The 21546-nt window shown below is 54.0% G+C and overlaps 1 protein-coding gene and 1 long non-coding RNA gene across 18 annotated transcripts in view; one reads left to right on the plus strand and one right to left on the minus strand.

The window, feature by feature from the left end:
- Positions 1–21546, plus strand: part of Nfix (nuclear factor I X) — a 96981-nt gene that overhangs the window by 52789 nt on the left and 22646 nt on the right. For all 17 annotated transcript variants that reach the window (XM_087595229.1, XM_087595233.1, XM_087595222.1 and 14 more), the window contains 3 exons: positions 20513–20575; positions 20789–20863; positions 21213–21333. In XM_087595229.1, coding sequence (XP_087451355.1) covers positions 20513–20575; positions 20789–20863; positions 21213–21333 — 259 coding nt within the window. The remainder of the gene's footprint in view (positions 1–20512; positions 20576–20788; positions 20864–21212; positions 21334–21546) is intronic.
- On the minus strand, positions 11227–21009 carry LOC102546551 (uncharacterized). Its single transcript, XR_015644010.1, has 3 exons — positions 20769–21009; positions 13262–13437; positions 11227–11721 (listed from the first exon to the last, which is right to left on the minus strand). It is a non-coding gene; the product is annotated as an uncharacterized LOC102546551 (long non-coding RNA).

A 21546-nucleotide genomic window follows, 5' to 3' on the forward strand; every position in this document is an offset into this window, starting at 1 on the left:
GGGCTACACAGAGAAACTCTTTCTCAAAATAACAAAACCAAAAAGTTCAAAACCCTTATTGTTGTTGTTGTTGTTGTGTGGGTGAGAGAGAATGCTGTGTGTGTGTCTGTGTGTGTGTGTCTCTGTGTGTCTCTGTGTGTGTCTCTGTGTGTCTCTGTGTGTGTCTCTGTGTGTAGGTCAGACGACAACAACTTCGTAGGATTGTTTTGTGCCTCCACCTTTCTTTTTTTTTATTTTATTTTTTTTAAAGATTTATTTATTTATTATATATAAGTACACTGTAGCTGCCTTCAGATACACCAGAAGAGGGCATCGGATCTCTTTACAGATGGTTGTAAGCCACCATGTGGTTGCTGGGAATTGAACTCAGGACCTCTGGAAGAGTAATCGGGTGCTCTTAACCGCTGAGCCATCTCTCCAGCCCGTGCCTCCACCTTTCAAACCCTGTCTTTAAGCTTATGCCGATAGCACCTGACTCTCTGAGCCTTCTCTCTGGCCTGTGACTGGATTTTACAGTTAAAACTGTATGACAGTCAGTAGACCCACCATGCTGTGCAGTCAGTGCCACTATCTAATTCTAGAACAATTCCATCATTCTGGGAAGAAGCCCCACATCTGTAAGTAGTTAGTCTCGTTTCTCCATCTCTCTCCAGCTCCTGATAACCACTGTTTTGCTTCCTTCTCTCGCATTTCATATAAATGCAAACATACAATATGTGGCCTTGGTGGGCAGAGTGTAATTATTTTCAAATTTCCTCCGTGTTGTATGTTGTAGCCTGTATAAGTGGCTTATTCCTCTGAAGGGTGAACAATGCTTCATAGTACAGAGCTGCCATGTTTTGATGACGAGGTCTTCCCATCTGTTTTGAGACAGGGTCTCACTACGGCTCCTGGCTATATTATATTCCTGGCTGTATGTCCTGGAACTTGCTAGATGGCCCTGATCTCACAGGGGCCCACCTGCCTTTACCATGTGTGCTGGAATGGAAGGTGCGTGCCCATGTCGATCATGTTTCCCCTTTTCTGGTAGTTGTAAACACTTCTGTAGTAGCATTTCTATTCATCCACATGTCCGTGTGGATATAAATTTCCATTCTCTAGCTGTCTGGGAGGGGAGCTGCTGCCTCCTAGAGATGTACAACTGCATGAAACGGGCAGCCAGTCCCACATTCTTCCTGTCTATGTTCTTGACCCTGAAAAGTGGTCCGTGATGACTCTTCCATTGCTGTGTCCCTCACCACCTCCGCCCCTACCCATGCCATGTATGCCAGCATCAGTTGTTGCCTGTAAGCCACAAGCCTACCTCTGGACTCCCACCCATGTTCTCTCTGCTTAGCCTCTCTCTTTTCTCGTATGTTTGAGAATCTCTGTCTCTTGTGCCCCAGCCCAGTTGTCACCCCTACCTCACTTCTCATCTCTTCACCTCCACAATGTGCCCAGCTTCCAGCTGCAGGGGTCTTTCTAGGCCAGTGTTTACGATCTGACGTGGCACCTAGTAGGTAGCGTATACTTTACACGCGCGCGCACACACACACACACACACACACACACACACACACACACATTTGTAAGGTGGTACACAAGATTTTCTGAGCATGTGTGCTGCTGAGCTAGGGGTTACTCTTGCCTGTGCCCTAAAGACGTGCAAACGAATATAGGATTGCAGTGTGTCTTGGGCTTTGCACTGGACCTCTGGGCGTCAACTCTTGTGTGGCCTGATGGAGCTATTAAAGGGGGAGAACAAGACAGGACCTCAGGAGCTCAAAGTGATGCTGAGCCCCAAATAGGTGACCTGCTGGTCTAGACTGACACCCCCCCCCATAAAGGAGTTGCTGAGGAGCCTGAGGACAGATGGGACAGAGAGGAGGCGAGCCCTGAGGTGCCTGCCTGGCTCCATATCTGGTGGGCAGGTGGAGGTTGCCCTTAGGTGCCTTTAGGAGCCTAGAAGCAGGCGCCCAGCTGTTTGAGTACTGCACTGCGGTCCTATGGCTGAAGCCATCCTGTGGGCTTATGTACACTGTCCTGCACTGCACTAGCTCCCTTCGAGGCAGCTGGTCACAAGTGAATCACTTAGCTTAGTCTCTGCCAGATGGCCTGAGGTGGGTGGATGCTGAGGTGGGCATGGTGTCACCTCACTGCAGGCCCAGGGAGGAACAGGAGTGTGTCTAGGGGCTCACAAAGGTGGGGACAGAAAAGCAGGGAATGCCGTCTGACCCAGAAAGGGTTGTTTAATCCCAAGTGGGTACCTTTACTCCTGTCCCCGTAATTCTTTCCCTAAATAGGATCCCAGCTCAGGTCAGACACACACACACACACACACCTACAACAACCCTCCCCACACACATACACGTGTGCATTCCCCAAACCCCACACCATCACACACACACATACCACACATACACACACACACACCCCACACCATCACACATACACACACACCCCACACCACACACACATACATGTGCACCACATCCCCACCACCTCTGCATCCCCCACACCCCACACCATAACACACACACACCACACACACACACCACACACCATCACACACACACACACCACACATACACACACACCCCCACACACACACCACACACACACCACACACACCACACACTCATACATGTGCAGCACATCCCCACCACCTCTGCATCCCCCACACCCCACACCATAACACACACACACACACATACACACACCTTTTCCCCAAGCCCAGCAGGTTCAGAGAGCCAACAGCAGCAGCAAGTCTTGCCGAAAGTCCCTCCTCCTTCTCCACCCCCTCTGCCCTCCTCTCTCTGTTCTCCCTGGGCCTCTTCCCCACGTGGCTCATTACAACTCCAGTTGTTCAGGTCTTGACCTCAAGAGCCCTCCCTATTGACCCCTGACCAGCGATACTAATCTGTGTCAACAGGCCCCAGGGGTTAAAGAAACACAACCGCTGCTGGGCCTTAGCAGGTGCCTGGAGGGGGCAGGGCAGCTCTGGGAGTTGCTGGACACACAGGGACGAGCTTAGCGGCCCCCACCCCCACCCCGTGTCTACTCCCTCAGCTCCTTCTGTGTTCTTGGGCTTTCTCCTCCTCATTCTCCAACCCTCCTCTCTGGCTTTCCATTGCCTTCCTTTCTGTCCCTTTCCTTCATTCTCCTCTCTGCAGAGAGGATTTGAAACTAAGTGCCTGCTGCCATCCGGGTAGCATCCGGGTTGATACCGAGTCAGTAGCTTGCTACCCCTTGCCCTGCTGACTGGCCCGTATTTTTTTTCTTTTTTTTCTTTTTTTTTTTTTTTTTTTTTTGGTCCGGAGCTGGGGACTGAACCCAGGGCCTTGCGCTTGCTAGGCAAGCGCTCTACCACTGAGCTAAATCCCCAACCCCCTGGCCCGCATTTTTAGTCTCTTCTCTCCCTTCTACTTAATTTTTGCTTGGGATCGTCTTCCAGAATCCTGGCAAGGGACTGTTGAAATGCAGACCCTGCCCCCTACCCTGGGAGTTGTTTTGGACCCTGCTGGACCGGCCTAGGCTGCTCCTGCTTAGGGCTAAGTAGACAGTCCTGCTTCCATCCACACACTCACCAGATGGAGTCCCCTGTGCTTCTGCAGGGACATCCCAGTTCCCTTAAAGGAAGCGAAAAGCCACTGTGGTCACCCTGCCTCATTCTGTCTTTAGCCTCTAATCCATAAGATGTTCTTTCCCTCTGTGGCTCTGAAGCTCAGTCTGCTGGGGAAGAACACAGGTGGGGTATGGGGTGTGGGGTGTGTGTGGGGGTACGGGATGTGGGGTGTGGCCAGGGCAGGTATGGAGCAGGATGGTAGGAGAGAGCTGAGGGAGCCTGGTATAGTTACTGGGTGAGCGTGTGTTGAGAGTCTTTCTTGTTCTCTCAAGAACCAGAAAAGAGGACCAAATGGGAACCAGGCCGACTTTGGGCACCCCTGCACTCTTGTATGTACTCTTTCCTGAGGGCTGCAGCTCTCTTCTGATCTTGCTTTCTGTCCCTACTCCCCACTCCCCACACCCACTCCACTTCCCTCTTCTCTCTTCCTTCTTTCTGGCTCTGGCTCCCTGGCAGGCTAGAAAGCAATAGATAAACTCTACAGAATTTTTTTTTTTATAAATTTCCCAAACTTTTCCAGATGCCAAGAAGGGGCCAGAGAAACCCTAGAATTGCAGAGCAAGGGGGTGAAGGACAGGAATCTGTCCCACAGCCTTCCTGTCCATCTGACTAACAGGGAGCAGATGATGCCAGTGCCATAGGTGGGCACCTTGGAGGTCAGACAGTCACCAACCCAGGGTAATGGGCTGAGAAATGGGACCCTGGCCCCAAGAGTGCCCTAAATTGGGCCTAGCAGGCGCCTACCACTGCCAGGGCCTGATTGTGTGTGTGTGTGTGTGTGTGTGTGTGTGTGTGTGTGTGTGTGTGTGTGAAGAGGTAGTGTGGGCACAGTGGTGTAGGGGTTGATCCCTCCCTACTCCCCCAAAAGGGTGCTGCCCCCACCTTTGCTGTTCAGTCCATCCACTCCCCGGACACCTCCTAAAACAAAGGCCTCTTTGTGGTCCTGGCCCACTGGCCAGCTGCCAACTGCATTCTTTGCGTGTTTCCTGAGCAAGGATCCTGGCTCAGTGGTTGGCTCCTCCCCCACCCTGCCTGAGGCCCCGGCTTGACTCTTGGTGGTTTCTCAAAGTCCCTTTTCCCTCCCACAGTTGCCATCTTCCCCATGGGTAGGTCCGACTGTCCTGAGAAGGGAGACCCCCAGAAAGGAGCCAGCCAAAGCGTTCAGCAGGTTGGGCTGGGCTCCGATGGTTTCTCAGTAAGAGCTAAGCATCCCCGTTCGTGTGACTAGGGACAGCACCAGGCTACACACACACTCACTGGCCAGTCAGTTCAGTATGGGCAGTATTGAGAGTGCCTCACCCTGGCTGCCCTTGGATTGGGCTGTGGACTGAGGGGCTGGCAGGGCCTTGGATGGTATACTTCCCTGAAGCTCTCAGGCTGGTTTCTGTTGCTGAGGCTGGCACCCTGGGGGGTTCTTTCCCTCAGGGATAGGGCTATATCCGCCCGCCTCATCTTTGTCTCTGCACGTGCGCGCCCTTGCTGGCACCTGTCCTATCCTATGCTGTAACAGCAGAGCAGCCTCCTCCTCCGGTAGGCACTGTGTGTGTGTGTGTGTGTGTGTGTGTGTGTGTGTGTGTGTGTGTGTATGGAGGGGGTAGCCTAGCTTTGGAGGTAGAACACTCTGAAATATAGGCAGATGCACACTCTTCAGTCACCAGTTGCTGTGCTACATGGTCACAATACTGTCCTAATGAAGTCCTAGATCTCTCCTTGCCCTGGGTCCCCTCCTCCCTTGTTAAAAAATGTTCATAATTTGGAAAGAAAAGGAACTTTTTACAAGCTGGCGAATCTAGAGAACTTTCCATCAGTTTTTTTCTGGCCTCGTGATGGGTGGGGTGCTTTTTTCCTTCCCTGCTCTCTTCTGCTCTTCTCATAATCTCCCCTCCCCCTTCCCACCAAACACACACACACACACACACACTCACGCACATACGCACACTCACACAAACTCACACACATGCACACACACTCACACACTCACACACACACCCCTACCTACCTTAAGGAGACCTCACCACCATTCCTGGGAAGCTACAGGGGTTGAGGACCAGTCTGAACCCTCCTGGGCCAGATCCAGGCTCACCACCCCTCCCCCAGAGGCTATTCCACTACAGGCCTAGAATCTCCCAAGCTCTACAGAGCCGGTGCCAAGCGAGACCCAGGCCCAAAGCCTGCTCTCCCTCCCCTGAGAGCCCGCCACACTCTCCTGCTGGGCGGGGGTCCCCTGGGTCCAACACTGCCAGGGAGGGAGCGGGTGCTGAGCTCACTGCCTCGGCATCTGCCCTCCCCCCCACCTCTGGTGTGAGGGCCAGCCGTACTCCCGCCAGCGCCTCGCTCCCTAATAGCTTTTTAAGTCCAACCACATGTGTCTGAGGAGCAGAGCGGTGCCGCCCCTCCTGCCTCAGCTCTCCCCCTGGCTCCGTGAGACCACCCTCCACTTGTAGCGCCTGAGGCTGGGAGAGGGATCTGGCTCCCAGGCCCACCTGAACAAGACAGGCCGGTGACTGGCCTGAGAGTAACTCGGTAGGGTCACGTGAGGGCAGTGTTCTGGTCCTGGTCCTGGGGTCCCGGTTGGTGCCCTCTGAGCTTCCTGAGAGCTTGTTTATGCATATGCCTCAGTGCGAGGGCCTTGTGCCAGCACTGCTCTCCTTGAACCCAGCCCCATTGGAGTGACCCCACAGTCGCCTCTCTGACTCAGTACACGTGCGGTTCCCTGTGCGTGTGAGTGGTCTATCGGGAGGCCTGTGGGGTGCGGTTTCACAGGAGGGGAGTAAGGGCTGGGAACAGACCAGCAAGCAGGCCTGGGGTCCTAATGAGAAAATTGCTTCCAGCCAGCGAGCCCTGCTCTGCGGCTGAAATTGCATCCAGCCCCAGCCAGCTTGAGCTAAAGAAGACCCCGCCCTTTGGCAAGAGTTTGGAGCAGCTTGTGTACAACTCATTCTGCCTGCCCTTGCCCCATGCACCTAAATTGAGGCACCTTAGTCCCCCAGTCGCTTGGGCATGGCTGGATTCTGGACCCAGCCATCCTCATCCTCAGGAGGTAGAAGAGGGAGATTTCCTCCCCGTGGCACAGAGATCTGCAGCAGTTATAAACCCACTATGTGCAGAGGGCTCAGAGAGGGGCTGGGGTAAGCAAGGCCACCTGCCAAGTGGCGTTTGCCTCACAGAGAAAGGCTATCCAAGGAACCTCCGTTCTCTAACAGCCCAGGTATAAACCTGCCTGTGTGGCACCCTGTCTTCTAGGCTGCCTCTCCTATACTTCCAGAGCTCAGCCCCCTAGCCCTAGGCAGGACAATCCCATAGGTGAAAGACTGATTTGGCTGGCTTGCTTCTCTCTCCGTCCCTCGCTCAGTTCTGGTCTCCGAACAGTGCTAAACTAGCTGCAGAATTGTGGGACTCAAAGCAAAATGAAAATGCCGGACCTCTTGTTCAAAGGATAAAAATTTCAAGACAGTGATGTCAGAAACCAAGGCCACAAAGGCAGCTCAAGGCAGCTCGGTTTCTGAGGAGGAGAGTTGGTACCACATATATACTGCTGGCTTGGAACACTGGTTCCTCCTGATTGGACGGGAAGGTCCCTTACTGGTGATGAGGGAAACTTGTGGACTCTGGGGTCTAGGGGTAGGAATCTCTTCTTCTTTACCTGCAGGCTTTGTTCTCTGCTGATGCAACCCCCACCCCAACTCTTGGTCATCCTGCTTGGTGAATTTTAGAGGCGGTGGTTAGAGAGGAGGGAGAGAACACTACATGTATCGGGCTGTCAGAGCAAGATTGCCCTGGTCACCCCTGGAGAAGCAGAGATATAGAATCACAGCCCTGGGCCTGGGTAACCTGCCACTTGCTGGGCCAAAGGTGGTTCAGGTTGTCCTGTCCCCCTGGGTGGAGCCTTCAATAGCCACAAATTTCAAAAACTGTGGAAGAGAAGGGAGCTAGCAGGAGTGCTCAGGGAAGAAGGCAAGAGGAAGGAAACAACCCCATTGTCATCCCTAAATTACTGGCTGGGATGGCAGGGGAGGAGGCGGAAAGCCGACATTGTTTACTTAATTAAAAGTAAACAACAATTTGCCGCTGCCAGCCTCCCATTAGCTGTGCGTGGAGCCCTAGAGCAAAATGGAGCCTGACTTTAGGCTTATGCTCCCACCAAGCTGACATCCCCAGCCTTGGCTTTTCCCTGATAAAGCCCTTCCCACCCAGGTCCCTTTCCACTTGGGTCCAGGGGGGAAGGTGAACCAAAAACTTTCAGGGTCAGAATATGTGCGTTGAGACACTTTCGGGATATGGTGGAGACTCTAGCTTGCGCCTGTAGAAACCCCTGCTAGATACCACGGTCAGCCCAGGGTGGCAGCTAGGGTGAAGCAGAGGTTACTCCTCTCAGCCAGATGTTCGCTGAGTAAAGTCCACACTACCTAGAGGCCAGGGGCCTCTCTGCCCACCTCCCACGTTTCCCTTTTAGCAGCTTATAAGCATCCTTCTTCCTTCTTTTTGGCTTTGCTCCCAGAAGGGGGCTGCTCAGGACTTCTAGAGGGCTGTGGAGAAAGTCAAGCTCCTCAAGGGCTGTGTGAGAGGGCTGCTGGAATGCACCCCCTCTCCTCCAGGTTAAGACAGTTTCAGGTAATACACACACATACTGGGGAACTCACATAAATAGAGAGAGTGAATGTGAAAGGTTATGGGGGAGCTTCCGATAGCTTCTGGGGCCTTGGGGGAACATCTTTTCAAGGTCTGTCCCCAGCTCTCCTGCAGGGCCTGTCTCAGTAATGGAGAATGCAGGTTTCAGTCTGGATCTTGCTTAGGCATGACCTTAGAGGCAGGTCACCTGCCGAGAGAAAGTCACAAAGGCACAAGAGTATGTGGTACACACCAAGGTCCTTGTCCTTTGTAGAACACTCTCAAGTCTTTTGGGAACCAAGTGACCAGGTGGGGTTGTAGCTCAAAGAAAAGAGGCTGGCCACGAACATACAGCAGGGCAGATGTGAGAAAGACCTATTGGTGCATGCGTGGAACCACAGGATTCTACAGCTGCCCTAAGAAAGGCAGCCTAGGCCCCTGCAAACCTTTGTGATTGTGCAGACATTTTGGTTGGGGTTTGCAGGAGGCTTAGCACCAAATGAGCAGAGGCCTGGGATGAGCCACACATGGGCGGCCCACACACAGCACCCCAGATAGTGTTCTGGTCTCAGGGTCCACAGTATGAAGGTTAAGAAGACATTCATCCTTCCAAGATTTCAGTTCTTTCTTTCTTTATTCCCTTTTCCTCTCCTCATCTTCTTCCGGGGTCAGGACACATCTGTACACACCGCGTGCACACACGCACACTCACAGATCTCAGGAATCACACACATCAGGACATTCACAGGCACTGGCACACAGAACAATCTAGGAAGTTGGTCCTGCGCTTAATTGAATTAAGGGGCTGGGTTTGGCAGGACATTGTGTATCTGAGCTGCACTTTCTTACATGAGGCAGGAGACAGCCACTCAGGCCCCCTGTGCAAGCTGTCCCTTCCTCCTTTTCTCTCCAGCCAGGATCTCCCTTGCCAAAGATCATGCACAGAGACATCCCTCCCATTCGCTTGCTTTCTCCCCATGTTACCCCAATGCTCAGCTGGTAAGAGTTGAGAGCCAGCCGGGGCCTCCTGAGAAGGTGCTTCCAGACTGAGGTTGGGGCACTGTCAGGGATAACAGGCCAGTCTCTCCTCCTGGTTCTCATCCTCTATTTGCACGGTAACTGCAAGGTACTGCAGATTAGGAAGTGGCACAGGCCTTTAATCGCAGCACTCAGGAGGCAGAGGTAGACAGACCTCTGTGAGTTCCAGGACAGCCAGGGCTACACAGAGAAACCCTGTTTTGGGGGGTAGGGGGTGTGAAGCAGTCTTTCAGTCTTTGCTAAATTTAAACCACTGGCTGCTAACTGAGAGATAGGAATGGCTTGCTTTTGATACTGAGGCCAGTAGCCCTGTGGAGGCTCAGGGTGCTGGGAACGGAAGCCCTTCCTCACGGTAACTAGGTGGGGTAGGGTGCAGCAAACTGACTACTGTCCCTTAGAGTATTGTCTCCTCTGGCATGCATTCCCATTTCAGTCTCTGCTTTGCCAGGGTCTCGGGCATTGTCAAGGCTTGCTCTGAGAAGTCCTTATCAGTCTAATTTTGGTCACTGGAAAAGGCTCATCAGGAGTGAGGACTAGAAGACCATTAGGCCAGCCTCCCTAGAGCCATTTCCCAGCACAGCACTGCTGGGTCCTGCCACTGCTCTGCCCCAAGTCCACAGCTCAGAGGAAGCCCCAAGCTTAAGCTTAAGCTTAAGCCCCTCTTCCCTCTTAACAGAAAGCAGTGAAGACATCCAGGGAACCACCGCAGGGATGGGCCCTTCCGAAGCCCAGTGGGTAGGGGCTGCTTCCCTCCACTCTGTGCTGAGGTCAAGGACTGGCCAGTGGATGCGGGAAGCAGCCAGGCTTAGCCAGACCCTTCGAAGTAATCTGTACTACCCAGGGTCAGGGGGGCTGCAGGGCTGGCCTCACCTCAACTAACCTCTAGGCGGAACAAAGGGGCCTTTCTCTGCTTGCAGCCGGGAGGGTGTGCCTGCCTGTTTCTGCTTTCCTCAAGAGCCCAAGTGTTGCTGTGCTTTTGTTTTTGTTTTTGTTTGTTTTTTTCTCTCCTTGACGTCTCCATTTTCCTAATCTGGCTTTCAGTCTCCATCTTTTCACTCCTGCAGTGTGGGTGGTAGGGTTTTTCCTTTCCAAGTGTAAAGACAAGTTAGCACCAAGAGGTGAGGGCATTCAGAGTACCTTGGGAGCACTCTTAGGGTCAACAACAGACAACTCTCAAGTGGGAAGCAGCTTACTGGGGCCCGGATGGGCCCAAGGATCACACCCCTGTGGTCCAAACACCTGGCAGCCTCACCTTCTGCTTCTCCTCACCCACCTCCCTCTTGGAGGCCTCCTTCCATCCGGTTCCCCACTGCAAGCTGATCCTATTCAAGGTGCGTGGCGATCGCAGCCCTGATCACATCCCGGGATGTGCTTGTGCAGTCATGGGAGCCGCTGTCTCAGGCAGCTCCGTCCGTCCAGATACAGACGTGAGGTCTGGTGGTCATGCTGGGTTCTTGCCCTTCCTGCTGGGCCCAGCGCCTGTTCAGAGGGAACCGTCTACGGAACTTCTGGGCCAGCACCCCATGAGCTCGCCCTACTGTGACCGGTAGAGGGCAGCTAGTGTTAACTCGCTGCGCCACCTAGCTACCTTGTTGGGGAGTGCAACGTGAAGCTCCTTGAGCCCCCGCGGGATCCTTAAGGACCTTTGGCACCTGCTAGCCCGCTGGATAGGTGGATTAGTCATTGTATTCCGAGTTCAATGTATACGTACGTAGTACTTTCTATGAAATCATCCTTAGTGAAAGTCAAGTCCCCACTTGACATCTCATCTGCGTGGGTCCAAGCTGTATTGCATTAGGCCAGAGATTCAGAGTTAGCCAGGCATGGTTAGTGCACCCCTTTGATCCCAACAATCTGGAGGCAGAAGCAGGCAGATCTCTGTGTTCAGGGCTAGCCTGGTCTACAGAATCAGTTCCACAACAGCCAGAGCCACAGTGTCTGAAAAAACCCAATAATAATAATTAATAATAATAAAATAGCAGCAGAGAAGCTTTTATTTTAAAAAACCAACAACACAAACACTTAGAGTCAAGATCCCAGGTCCTTCATGTCTTGTCTAAATGGCTCTTGCAGCCTTTGGGTCTCTAAAGTGGCAGAGGAGTAGGCCATGGGCAGAGTACTCTCTTGTCTTGCCTAACCTGGGCTCCTCCTGTCCATCGAATCCTTTGATGGGAGGCTCGGCTCAGGTTTACAGGGTTAAAGGTGGAGACAGGAATACAGCCTATCTTCATCAGGGGAGGAAGGTGCCAGCTAGCGGTGCTCTGTCCCCTAAGGGGTGCATCAGGGTAGAAGCCACGGTTGCAAGAAGGATCTAGAAAGGGCTCTGAGTCTTTGAGAGGTGGTAAAGACGAAGCAGTGAGCACAGTCACGAGGCCTTAGCCTCATGGGGCTGATGGTTCAGGCCTGTCTGCCAGTGCTGGCCCAGCCGGAGGGTACCCAGCGGGTAAGGTTTGAAGACAGGACTGCTAGGCCTGTAGGTGGGAATTGAGTCCTGCTGAAATATCTGGTTATGGGATGTGTCTGTGTTTGCCCCTCTTTCTGCCCACAGCCAGAGGGGAGGTGGCCAGGGGTGGGGATTTCAATGCAGCCTGCCCTTTATGGTGAGTCAAGGCAGGTGGGCTCTCCTATATTCTTTCCACTAAGTCCCCAGCATTCATGGACAGGAGTGGGCCGCAGGAGGACTAGAGAAGCCCAGGGTAGCAGAGGTGCAGAGGCTCATGTCCTGTCCCTCCATCTCTGTCCCTTGGGCTCCATGTCCTATGGTAAAAAGGCTGCAGCTTGGGGGCTTTCTCTATACTAAGCTGAGAGGACTCTCTTCTCACATTTTCTTCCTCTTCCTCCCCCCTCCTCTTCTACCTCCTCCTCTTGCTCCATTGAAATCTTGTGGGTGGGCATGGAGGCTCCCAGTCCCAGCTCAGCCCCTGCCGAATGCTCTTCCTCACATAGACTAGCAGCAAGAAGCAGTTCACTCAGCTTCTCCCCGGCTGCCTCCTTTGCCTCCTCTGGCTTCCTCTGGCTTTTGGCATGGGCCTCCCCACAACCCCCCACAATGCTGCTTGGCCTGGCCCTAATTCCTTCCCTAGGTCTTCCCTTCTATATTATGCTCCTGGGCTAGGGTTTGCCTCTTCCTTGGAGCTCCTGCTGGTCCCAGGCAGCGACCTATGTGACCTTCAGAGCCTCCGTCGCCCCTCTCATCCTAGGGCTGGCATTAGGGACTGACTACTTCCCTTCCTGAGTAATCGGACCAAGGGCAAATGTGTTTGGCTGGGGTGTGGGGGGTGCTACCCAGCCCTGGGAAGGGGAAACACTATTAATAGCTTCAGGAGCAGCTGGGGATGGGGGTGGGTATCTGGCTAGCCCAGCCTGGCCTGGCCTGGCCCAGGCTGGCCTGGGCAACTCAAAGGTCCAGAAAGGGCAATGCTTGAAATAGAGGGAGTGGGGGCGGGGCTCAGCTTCACGGGTCCCAAACTGGGGCGGGGGGTGGGGTGGGCACACGTTCCCCATCCCCAACACTGCTTTTCTCTGGCTTGTGGTGTACTGAAAGCATTCCCCACTGTCGGTTTCTACCCAGCACCTTGAGGAGGGGCAGTTCTTAGGCTAGGGGCTACATGTCTGGACCCCATTGTCATGTGATCCCTGGATCCAAGCCCTCAGAAATGCTAGACACGGCTGCCGGCAAACTATGGCACCAGCCAACCTTGCCAGGAGTGGGTTTGTCTATAAAGAAGGCAGGGCTGCGGGCAGCAGGAGGTGGTGCCTGCCATCCTAGGCCAGGGTCTGTGCTTTTGGTTTCTTCAGCTCTCTCCACTCCAGGATTGAGCAGGGCAGAGCGGGGCAGGGCAGGGCAGGGGAGGGCAGAGCAGGTTGTTGGAACCTCAGAATCCAAGGGCAAGCCCTGTGCTCCCCACTTCTCTCTTGGCCTTGCCCATCTCCTGGGGTCTTTCCCCATCCCTCCCCATGTGGTGAGCAGCCTCAGACCATTTACTAAGGACTGCTGTGGGGAGGACATACCTATATCATGGGTGCGTCTGTGTTTGCCCTTTAGTGGCTGAGAAACCCCCTCTGCTGCTCTTCACAGAAGGTAGTGATCCAGGCCCCATCACTCACTACGGGGGGCCTCTGGGTCCAAAAAAACTGCAGTCTCAGATGTATGTCACCGGTGAGCTGAGGTGGCATCTGAGCAGAGCCTGACGGGGGTGGGGAGATGGTAGCATTTCATCAAGTGGAGATGAGAAATGGCGATTGCATATAAGAACCAGCAGAGTCTAGGGAACTGCTGCTCAGAGCCAGGCTTTGGGCCAGGAGCTGTGGTCCATGCTCTTTATCCAGAGACCCAGCAGGCAGGTGCTAACCGTTACCTGCAGCCGAGCAGCCAAGGCCACTGGACCGGGAAGCTCTGGAACATGGAGCTTACTTGAGTTGAATGTGCCATCGCTTGCCTGCCTTCTTCTGTCTCCCTTTGCCTAGATGTCTCCCTTTGTCTCTCCTCTGTGCTAGGATAAAGTCAGGGTCTCCCGGTTGGTATAGGACCCACATAGTTCTCCAGCAGCCTAGTTCCTTTCCGGGAAGGTTTAGACTCGGACAGAAGAGGAAGGGGAGGTGACCTGGACCAGGTGGCCTCTGCCTCTCCTCAACTCTGAGATTCATACCTGCTCTTTCCACCCTGTGCTGCCTTCTACCCACGTCTCTGATGGGAGCTTGGCTCTGGCGGGATTCCCTGCTGTGGCACCTCTGAGATGCCCCGCTGGGATGGGTGTGACTGCCCACCAAGCCGTGGGTCTGCTCGCTCACTCGCTCGTTCACTCCTGGTCCTTGAGTTGCTGGTTTTATAAGTGGAGCTGCCATGCTTCCAGGGGGCCCATTAGGCTGGTGTCTTTGCATCTTCCCCTGGGGGAACTCTGTGACCTCACTTCTTTCCTCTCCTCTGCTGCCCTCAGCCTGCCATCCCTGAGCACTCCAGTCCCCTGTCCCCCTCGTTCCACTGCTCAATGCCCATTTCTGTCTCCAGTTCTCCCTAGGCCTCTGGCGGCCGGCAGATACCTGGCAGGGCACACCCAACAGTTCATGGCAGGAGAGGACCTCCCTGGAAAGCCAGACTGTCACAGGGGCAGAGGGAGATGGAACCCCAGCTCTTGCTTTCTAGGAGAGAAGCATGAGTTAGGAGCACCTTCTCCCTGTATGAAAGTGGAGGTGGGAGTCTTGGAACTGAAGGGTGGGTGATTAGGGTTCTGTTTCCACAACATGAGTGATTGTGAGGAAGGGCTTGCAGCTCTTAAGCAAATGATCATCATGGGCTGTAGTAAGAAGGCAGGCCAGTGGTTTACCCTCAGCCTGGGGACCTGCAGACTCATCTCTGCTCCTGCCATGGTATCAAGGAGCAGGGGTAAAATGTCACCTTCCCGTGCTATCTCTAGTCCACTGGGTCCCTGCTGTCCAGCCCTCCGGTGGAACTTATGTCCCTGTGGTTATGACTTATTCACCTCCCTTTCCTGAAACTTATTCCTTCTGGAACCCCCTACTCCCCTGACAGGGGTCTCAGGTCAAAGCCAGAGCCCTCGATGTCTATGAGATGAGGTCACGGTGAGGGTATAGAGGAAGGTTGGTAGACACATGCTTCACCCTCTGAGGCTGTGATTCCGGGTCAAGTTCCTGCTCCCGAAACGGTGAGAATCTAGAGGTGACAGGAGGGATGTCCCAGCCCTTGGACAGCTTTGGATTGTGTGTTTATGCTAGCTTGGGCACACAGGGAAGGAGAGGAGACCTGAGAAGCCCCTTGTCTCCCCAGCCCCACCTCCCTCTGCCCTCCGGCTGCCCTGCACTCTCAAGGACTTCCTCAGTCCAGGTCCCCAGTGTCCTGTTTGCTGAGACAGGGAGAACCCCTTTGTGACCCTTCTCCCAGCCCCCCATCCACTGCAGCCCCCTCCTCAGGGTGTCTCAGATTCTCTGACTTGGGTTTCAGGAGGTACAATAGTCACATTCTGCAGCTCTGATTGCTGCAGGCTGGGCCTCTGGCTCTCCTTGAGATTGGGTTTCCTGTGCCCTGGACACTCCGGAATCACAGAGGAGGGGGGCAGAGGCAGGCAGATGAGATGCAGCCCTAGGGAGGGCAGGAATGGGAATGGAATCACACCCCTGCCTGCTTCTGGACCAGCAGTTTGCCGTAGTTGGAGTGTCCCTTCCTGTGGCTGTTCATCTGACTCTACCTTGCCTTGAGGGGCTGGCGGCATCTGCAGGTGGCATGTGGGGCTGGGGGTATAACGAGAGGTCTCGTCTGAGTGTGTCCGAATGCCTAGGTATGCTCTTGGAGAACAGCAGAGGCCGATCTGTGCACCCCTCCTGGCCCCTAAAGAATATGTTGGGTGAAGTCCATGGAGGCAGCTGGCCAGCGGGCTACACGCAGCTGCCCCTTGCAGAATGAGCTTGTTTCGCGTGGGAGCCATGGAGTGTTGGCTGTAGTGAACAGGAATTCCTCCCTCACTTGCTAGGAGCCATAAATACATCCTTGTCTGTGGTTGGAGATATATATATATATATATATATATATGTATATATATATATATATATATATAATATACATCAGGGTTTTGGGCAATGCTGGGCTCTGGCTATGAGAGCTTGCCCTCCAGAGCTATGCTTAAGATGGTTCTCTCCTCCCACACATACACACACACACACACACACAGAGAGGGGGGGGGGATCCGAGAGAAAGCCAAAAACAGCAAAAGCTCAGGGGCTAAGAGCATCGACCTGAAGTGGGGCAGGAAGGGCAGCTTTATGGGGAAATTTTTTGCCTGTTCCAAGACATTGAGGGGCATGGGGAAAGGAGGGGCTCATGCTGTCCCCTGTCAGTTGCATGCTGTCCAACACCTGCAGTCTGTAAGTTGTAATAGCAGGGGAATGACCTGTGGGATAGGCTTGACTGGAGAGCAGGCAGGAACCTGCAGTAAAGGTCCTTTTGTAGAACCCACTTGGGCCCGTGCCCAGTCAATCCAAATTCATCATCTAGCATGTTCCTTCACAGCTCTGCCTTCCACATACCCTGTTGAGTAGCCAAGATGGCTTGCAGGGATGGCCTCTGCTCATACCTTGTAGGAGCAGCCTGGGTCCTCAGAGAAAGACAAGAGCTGTGCCCTTGTCTGTCACCAGTGGCCTACAACCAACCACCCAACAGTACTGAGAATGAACTGTGCGCTCTCTCCAAACCTGGCCCAGGCGGGCAGGACCAAGCTGTCAGGGCCTCTATCAGACACGGGTAGGGCTCCGTTCTCAGGTGGTTGCATTTGAAGGGCAGAGTGAGAGATACTCTAGAACCTGGAGGAGTTTGGTCTTCTACTCCAGTACTCAGGAAACCATTGGATTGTCTTGGGTTGGGTCCAGGAGAGGTGGTGGTGAGCCCTCTGTCCTGGTTCCTTCTCTGAAGGAAGTTGTAAGAGCTCCAGGCTCTGTAGAAGGGGAGTGGCGGGAGGAGCTGTTTTCTTTTCCCAGCCTGGGCCAGACTGCTCTGAACAGAGGAGACTGGAGCGGTTTAGCCCTTGCTTCCATGGCAGCCAGACTGGAGAGGCTGAAGCAAGAAAAGCCCCCAGGAGACACGGCCACAGCAAACTGGGGGACCAGTGTGACAGTGTCCAGGGTGGGCTGGGCGGGACAGGATAAGAGATGAAGCAGCACCTGCCTTCCTCATATGAGCCAGGATCATCCCTGTCTCTCCACTGTTCCTTGGGCCACCAGCTGGCCCATTGTCCCCAGTGAGAAAGCAGACACTGGAGGGGGGTTCTGTGTGGGCCGGAGCTCACCCACTGTCAGGGGCTCCCAGAGAAGAGTGTCGATGGGCTGGGGACAAGGAGGGAGGAAGGGAGGTGGCTGAGGCGAGAAGGCAGACAAGGCATGGCCAGACAAGAGAGGCCACCCTCCACCTCCAGAGTGGAGGACTCAGCCCCCACTGCACCGCCTCAGGTCCCCTCCTGTGCGTTTGGCAGTGGGCAGTGTGCAAGGCCTGTGAACAGGAGATAAAGAGTTCAGGCAGAGTATTTTTTCTCACTAACCGTGGATTTGTGTGTTTGTTCAGCTGGTGGCTCTGATAAGCCCCATTCTGCCTGATAAAAGCCAAGCAGCTATGAGGCGGGGCCAGGGGAGGGGTTATTGTAAAAGGCCTTCCCTCTCTCTGTCCTGTTACAACCTCCTCCAGGGGTCCCAGGCAGAAGAGCGTGTCAAGGTGCCTGGACACTCTGTGGCATGCTGCCCTGGGGTGTCCAGAACAGGCACAGACCTTGTTTTAAGGCATCCCAGATCATCCACCACATGGGAAAGCTGGCCGCTGGCTCCCATCTCTGGATGGCAGGATGTCCCTTGGCTGGCCCCTGAGCCTGACCACTGAGGACCCAGTGGCCTCTCCGATTCCCTGCCAACCCCATCTCATGTCTACCCAAGATGTATCCTTAGCTGACGTCCTTTACTTCCAAGATACCGTTGGTCCTATTGGGCAGGGGTCCATTCTTGCTCAATGGTAGGTCCTTGGGCCTAGACTTGGTACTCAGAGTTTCAACTGCCTTTCACGAAAGCTACAGTGTTGCCAGGGCACCGGCTTCATTCTCCCTGCCCTTTCACGGCACAGGCAGGGATCATAAAAGCTGAGGCTAGTACAGACCTGCAGGACCCTGGCTGCAGCTGCCCTGGCTCTAGGGCTGGCTCCTCTGCCTGTGAGTCTACATCCAGACATCCAGTGTGTCTGCCTTTTGTCCTGGAGCTGAGCTGAGCTTGTTGGGGGCTGGTGGTGGCGGCATTGTGGCAATGCTGGCTAAGGCCGCCAGCCATAAGATGGCTGCCAAGGTCTAAAATGGCTGCCAGCAGCGCCCAGAGCCACGCCTAGTGGCGCGTGGCAGCCGGCCTCATCCTCCCCGGCTTCTCTGTTTGCTCCTTTCTATGAACTAATAGTAATAACAGCAGCACCCTTTTGGGAAGTGTCCTGGTTTAAAAGGATTTCCTGTCTGTCGCACTTTCCTGGAGCCCCATTTGTCTCTGCCGTAGTCGCCTCGCTGGCGCACCTCCATCTCTTTGTCACGTCCTCTACTCTTTTCTGTCCCTTGGCTGGATGTGCACGCGCGCTTGCACATGCGCACGCACATGTGCGCGCGCACACACCCGCACACTCACACAGCCACGCAGCTCTCTCTATTTGACTTTTTGCAGTGGGCCAGTTGCACTCCTACGGGATGGACTCTGAGCCCCCTCAAACTGACCCAGACTTGGTCTTCGGGGCTCTGTCGGTCCCAGGCTGGGTGGGATTCATGGCAGCCTATGGGCAGTAGAGTGTGTGCCATGTATCCTTTGATGGACTCAGCCTGCCAGTCTTGCGGCTGTGCCCTTCTTCAACATGTTGGGTAACTTCATAGTGGGATCACAAGAAGGCCGGAGCAGAGACAGCCTGCCACCTAGACCCTTTGGCTTCCGTTTACACTGGCTTGGACTGGCTTGGACTTGCGTCAGACCCAGGTCCAGAGAGTAAGAAGAAAATCCATATTGTGTGATACCGGGGTACAGTAAGATCTCAAGATACAGCTAGGGCTGGAGAGATGGCTCAGCGGTTAAGAGCACTGACTGCTCTTCCAAAGGTCCTGAGTTCAAATCCCAGCAACCACATGGTGGCTCACGACCATCTGTAATGAGATCTGAGGCCCTCTATTGGTGTGTCTGAAGACAGCTAAAGTGTACTCATATATGATAAATAAATAGATCTTTTTTTTTTTTTTTTTTTTTTTTTTTTTTTTTTTTTTTTCGGAGCTGGGGACCGAACCCAGGGCCTTGCGCTTCCTAGGTAAGCGCTCTACCACTGAGCTAAATCCCCAGCCCAAATAAATAGATCTTAAAAAAAAAAGATACAGCTAGAGATTCTAGGAGGAGGTCCTAAGCGCCCCCTCCATGGCAAACAATGCCAAGCAAAGAGGTGACTGACCCACAGTGGCATAGAAGGATGCACCTCAAATGGGGGAGGGGGAGAACTTGTGAGCACTTTCCTCATGACTTCTACCTCTTATTTCATAGCAAGATTTACTATTATTTTTTGGAATTTAAAAAGAAAAAAAAAGAGAGAGAACTGGGCTGTAGCTCAGTGGTAGAGATCTGCCCTTGCACACATGAGGCCCCAAGTTCAATCCCCAGTTCTGCCAAAAGAGAAAAAAAAAAAACTGAACAAGATGAATTCCCAGCCACAGATGTAGAGGGCCTTGACTCTTACAGGACCCACCAGCCCCACCTAGAAACCCCACCTAGCAGGCTATTACATGGAACTGTGGGTGAATGGCCCAGCGGCCCAGCTAGGATGACTGGGCCAGAACAGGGCACAGTGTCAGATGCCACCCCTGTGGTCCTTATGCATAGCTTAGGTCTTCACCAAGCGCCCTACAACCTACCTCAGCACTCCCACCCTCTCACCAGCTGTCGTGCCCAGGCATTCTGGAGGTCCCCATCTTGCCCCTGGCACACACAAAGCCTTGGAGGACCTAGGGGGCGAGGGTGGGGGGGCTTTCTCAAGCTCGGCAAAATATTCACACACACACTCCACCCTGCCCCCAGCCCTCTGTGAGCTTCCACCACACAATAGGCCCTTGTCTCAGGGCTCCCTCTGAGCAGCTGTGGCAATGGGGCATGAGACAGCCCAGACAGGCTGGCACAGAATGGGTGGCAGCAGGGCACACCTCCCCCCTCCGGGTTGCCAGGCATTGCTTGTAAGCATAAAGGTGAGACGGAGGGGCATGAGCCCACAGGAACAGCATCAATTAATGGACTTAGGGATGGGAATGCCCCTCTGGGAAAGGGAGGGCCCGGGGGTCTGCCCTGTTATGGACGGTGCCCATTACTGGCTTCTTTCCTCCTGACTTCAGACTCCTGGTCAGTGCTGTCTATCTATGTATGCCGACTCTGTCCGTCGGGGCTCATTGAGCAGTTTCTGGAGGTAGTTTGGGTTGTCACAACTAAGGTGCTATTAGCATGTGGTGGGTAGAGGGCAGAGATCCGCTGTACACTCTGCCCAGGATGCCTCTCCCTCTGCCACAGTGACCAGCCCAGCCCAAATGTTGGGTGAAGTACTTATTGTCATTGTTCACCCCAGTGCTCCTGGGCTAGCTCTAGAGCCTGGGTTAGCCCTGGAGCCTGGGTGATCAAGGTCTACTGCCTGGAGTCGGTGCCCAAGGCTAGAGGGTTCCTGCTTGGTCAGTGATTGTATGAAACTTTTCTCCTGACCCTTTCTCCCTTTTGTTTCTCCTGCAGAATCCGGACAATCAGATAGTTCAAACCAGCAAGGAGATGCGGACATCAAACCACTGCCCAACGGTCAGTGTCCACCTCATTCTCCTTCCCTTTACCCAGCTGTCCACTGACTTGGGCTGCCATCCAAGGAGGGAGGCTTCACCTGATGTGTTTCCTTTTCAGAGGACATTTGAGGGGTGGTGGGGAAGCCCTGAAGGATAGGAGTTGAGCAGGGGGAAATAGGTAGGCACCCCCATCACGGTCTGCCTCCACTCACCAGCCATTTTCTTTCTTTAGGGCACTTAAGTTTCCAGGACTGCTTTGTGACGTCTGGGGTCTGGAACGTGACAGAGCTGGTGAGAGTGTCACAGAGTAAGTGGCGTGTCCTCTCAGGGCCAGGGACAAGGACCAGGGTGCAGAGGTGGTTTTCAGATCTCACAGGGCTATCTTAATGACATCTTGGAGTCTTTCTGTCCCTTCGGCCCTGAGCTGGGAGCAGCAGTTGGCCAGAGAATCCTGTCTCTGACCTCTGCTGTGGGGGCAGGGAACCCACAACCAAAGGTTCTTCCCTTATACCCCAACCAGAAAACCCCACCTAGGAAAGGGTTCTTCCTAGCCTAGACGTCACAGGGAGCTTTTCCTGGGCTTCTGGGAAGAGGCTCATGGTAACCTGGGGTCCGCAACAGCATTTCCCAATCTCACCAATCTCTCTGTCTTCTAGCTCCTGTTGCAACTGCATCAGGGCCCAACTTCTCACTGGCAGATCTGGAGAGCCCCAGTTACTACAACATAAATCAAGTGACCCTGGGACGCCGGTCCATCACCTCCCCTCCTTCCACCAGGTAAACACAGACTATGGCCTTGGCGCCTTCCTAGCTGCCTCCCTATGGCTTCAACAGCTGTTCTTCGTGGACTGGGTTCTCCATATCATCCTGCTCAGCCACGCATGAACTCCCTGCCTTATGCTCTCGTGGGATACTTGATCATAAACATAACCCATAAGAAGGCATGGACCCTGCCTGGAAGTGGGTCTCAGAGGAGGCATATCTTGTAGA

The sequence above is a fragment of the Rattus norvegicus genome, chromosome 19 (genome assembly GCF_021556685.1).
Source record: "Rattus norvegicus strain SHRSP/BbbUtx chromosome 19, alternate assembly SHRSP_T2T, whole genome shotgun sequence".
NCBI classification, from domain to species: domain Eukaryota; kingdom Metazoa; phylum Chordata; class Mammalia; order Rodentia; family Muridae; genus Rattus; species Rattus norvegicus.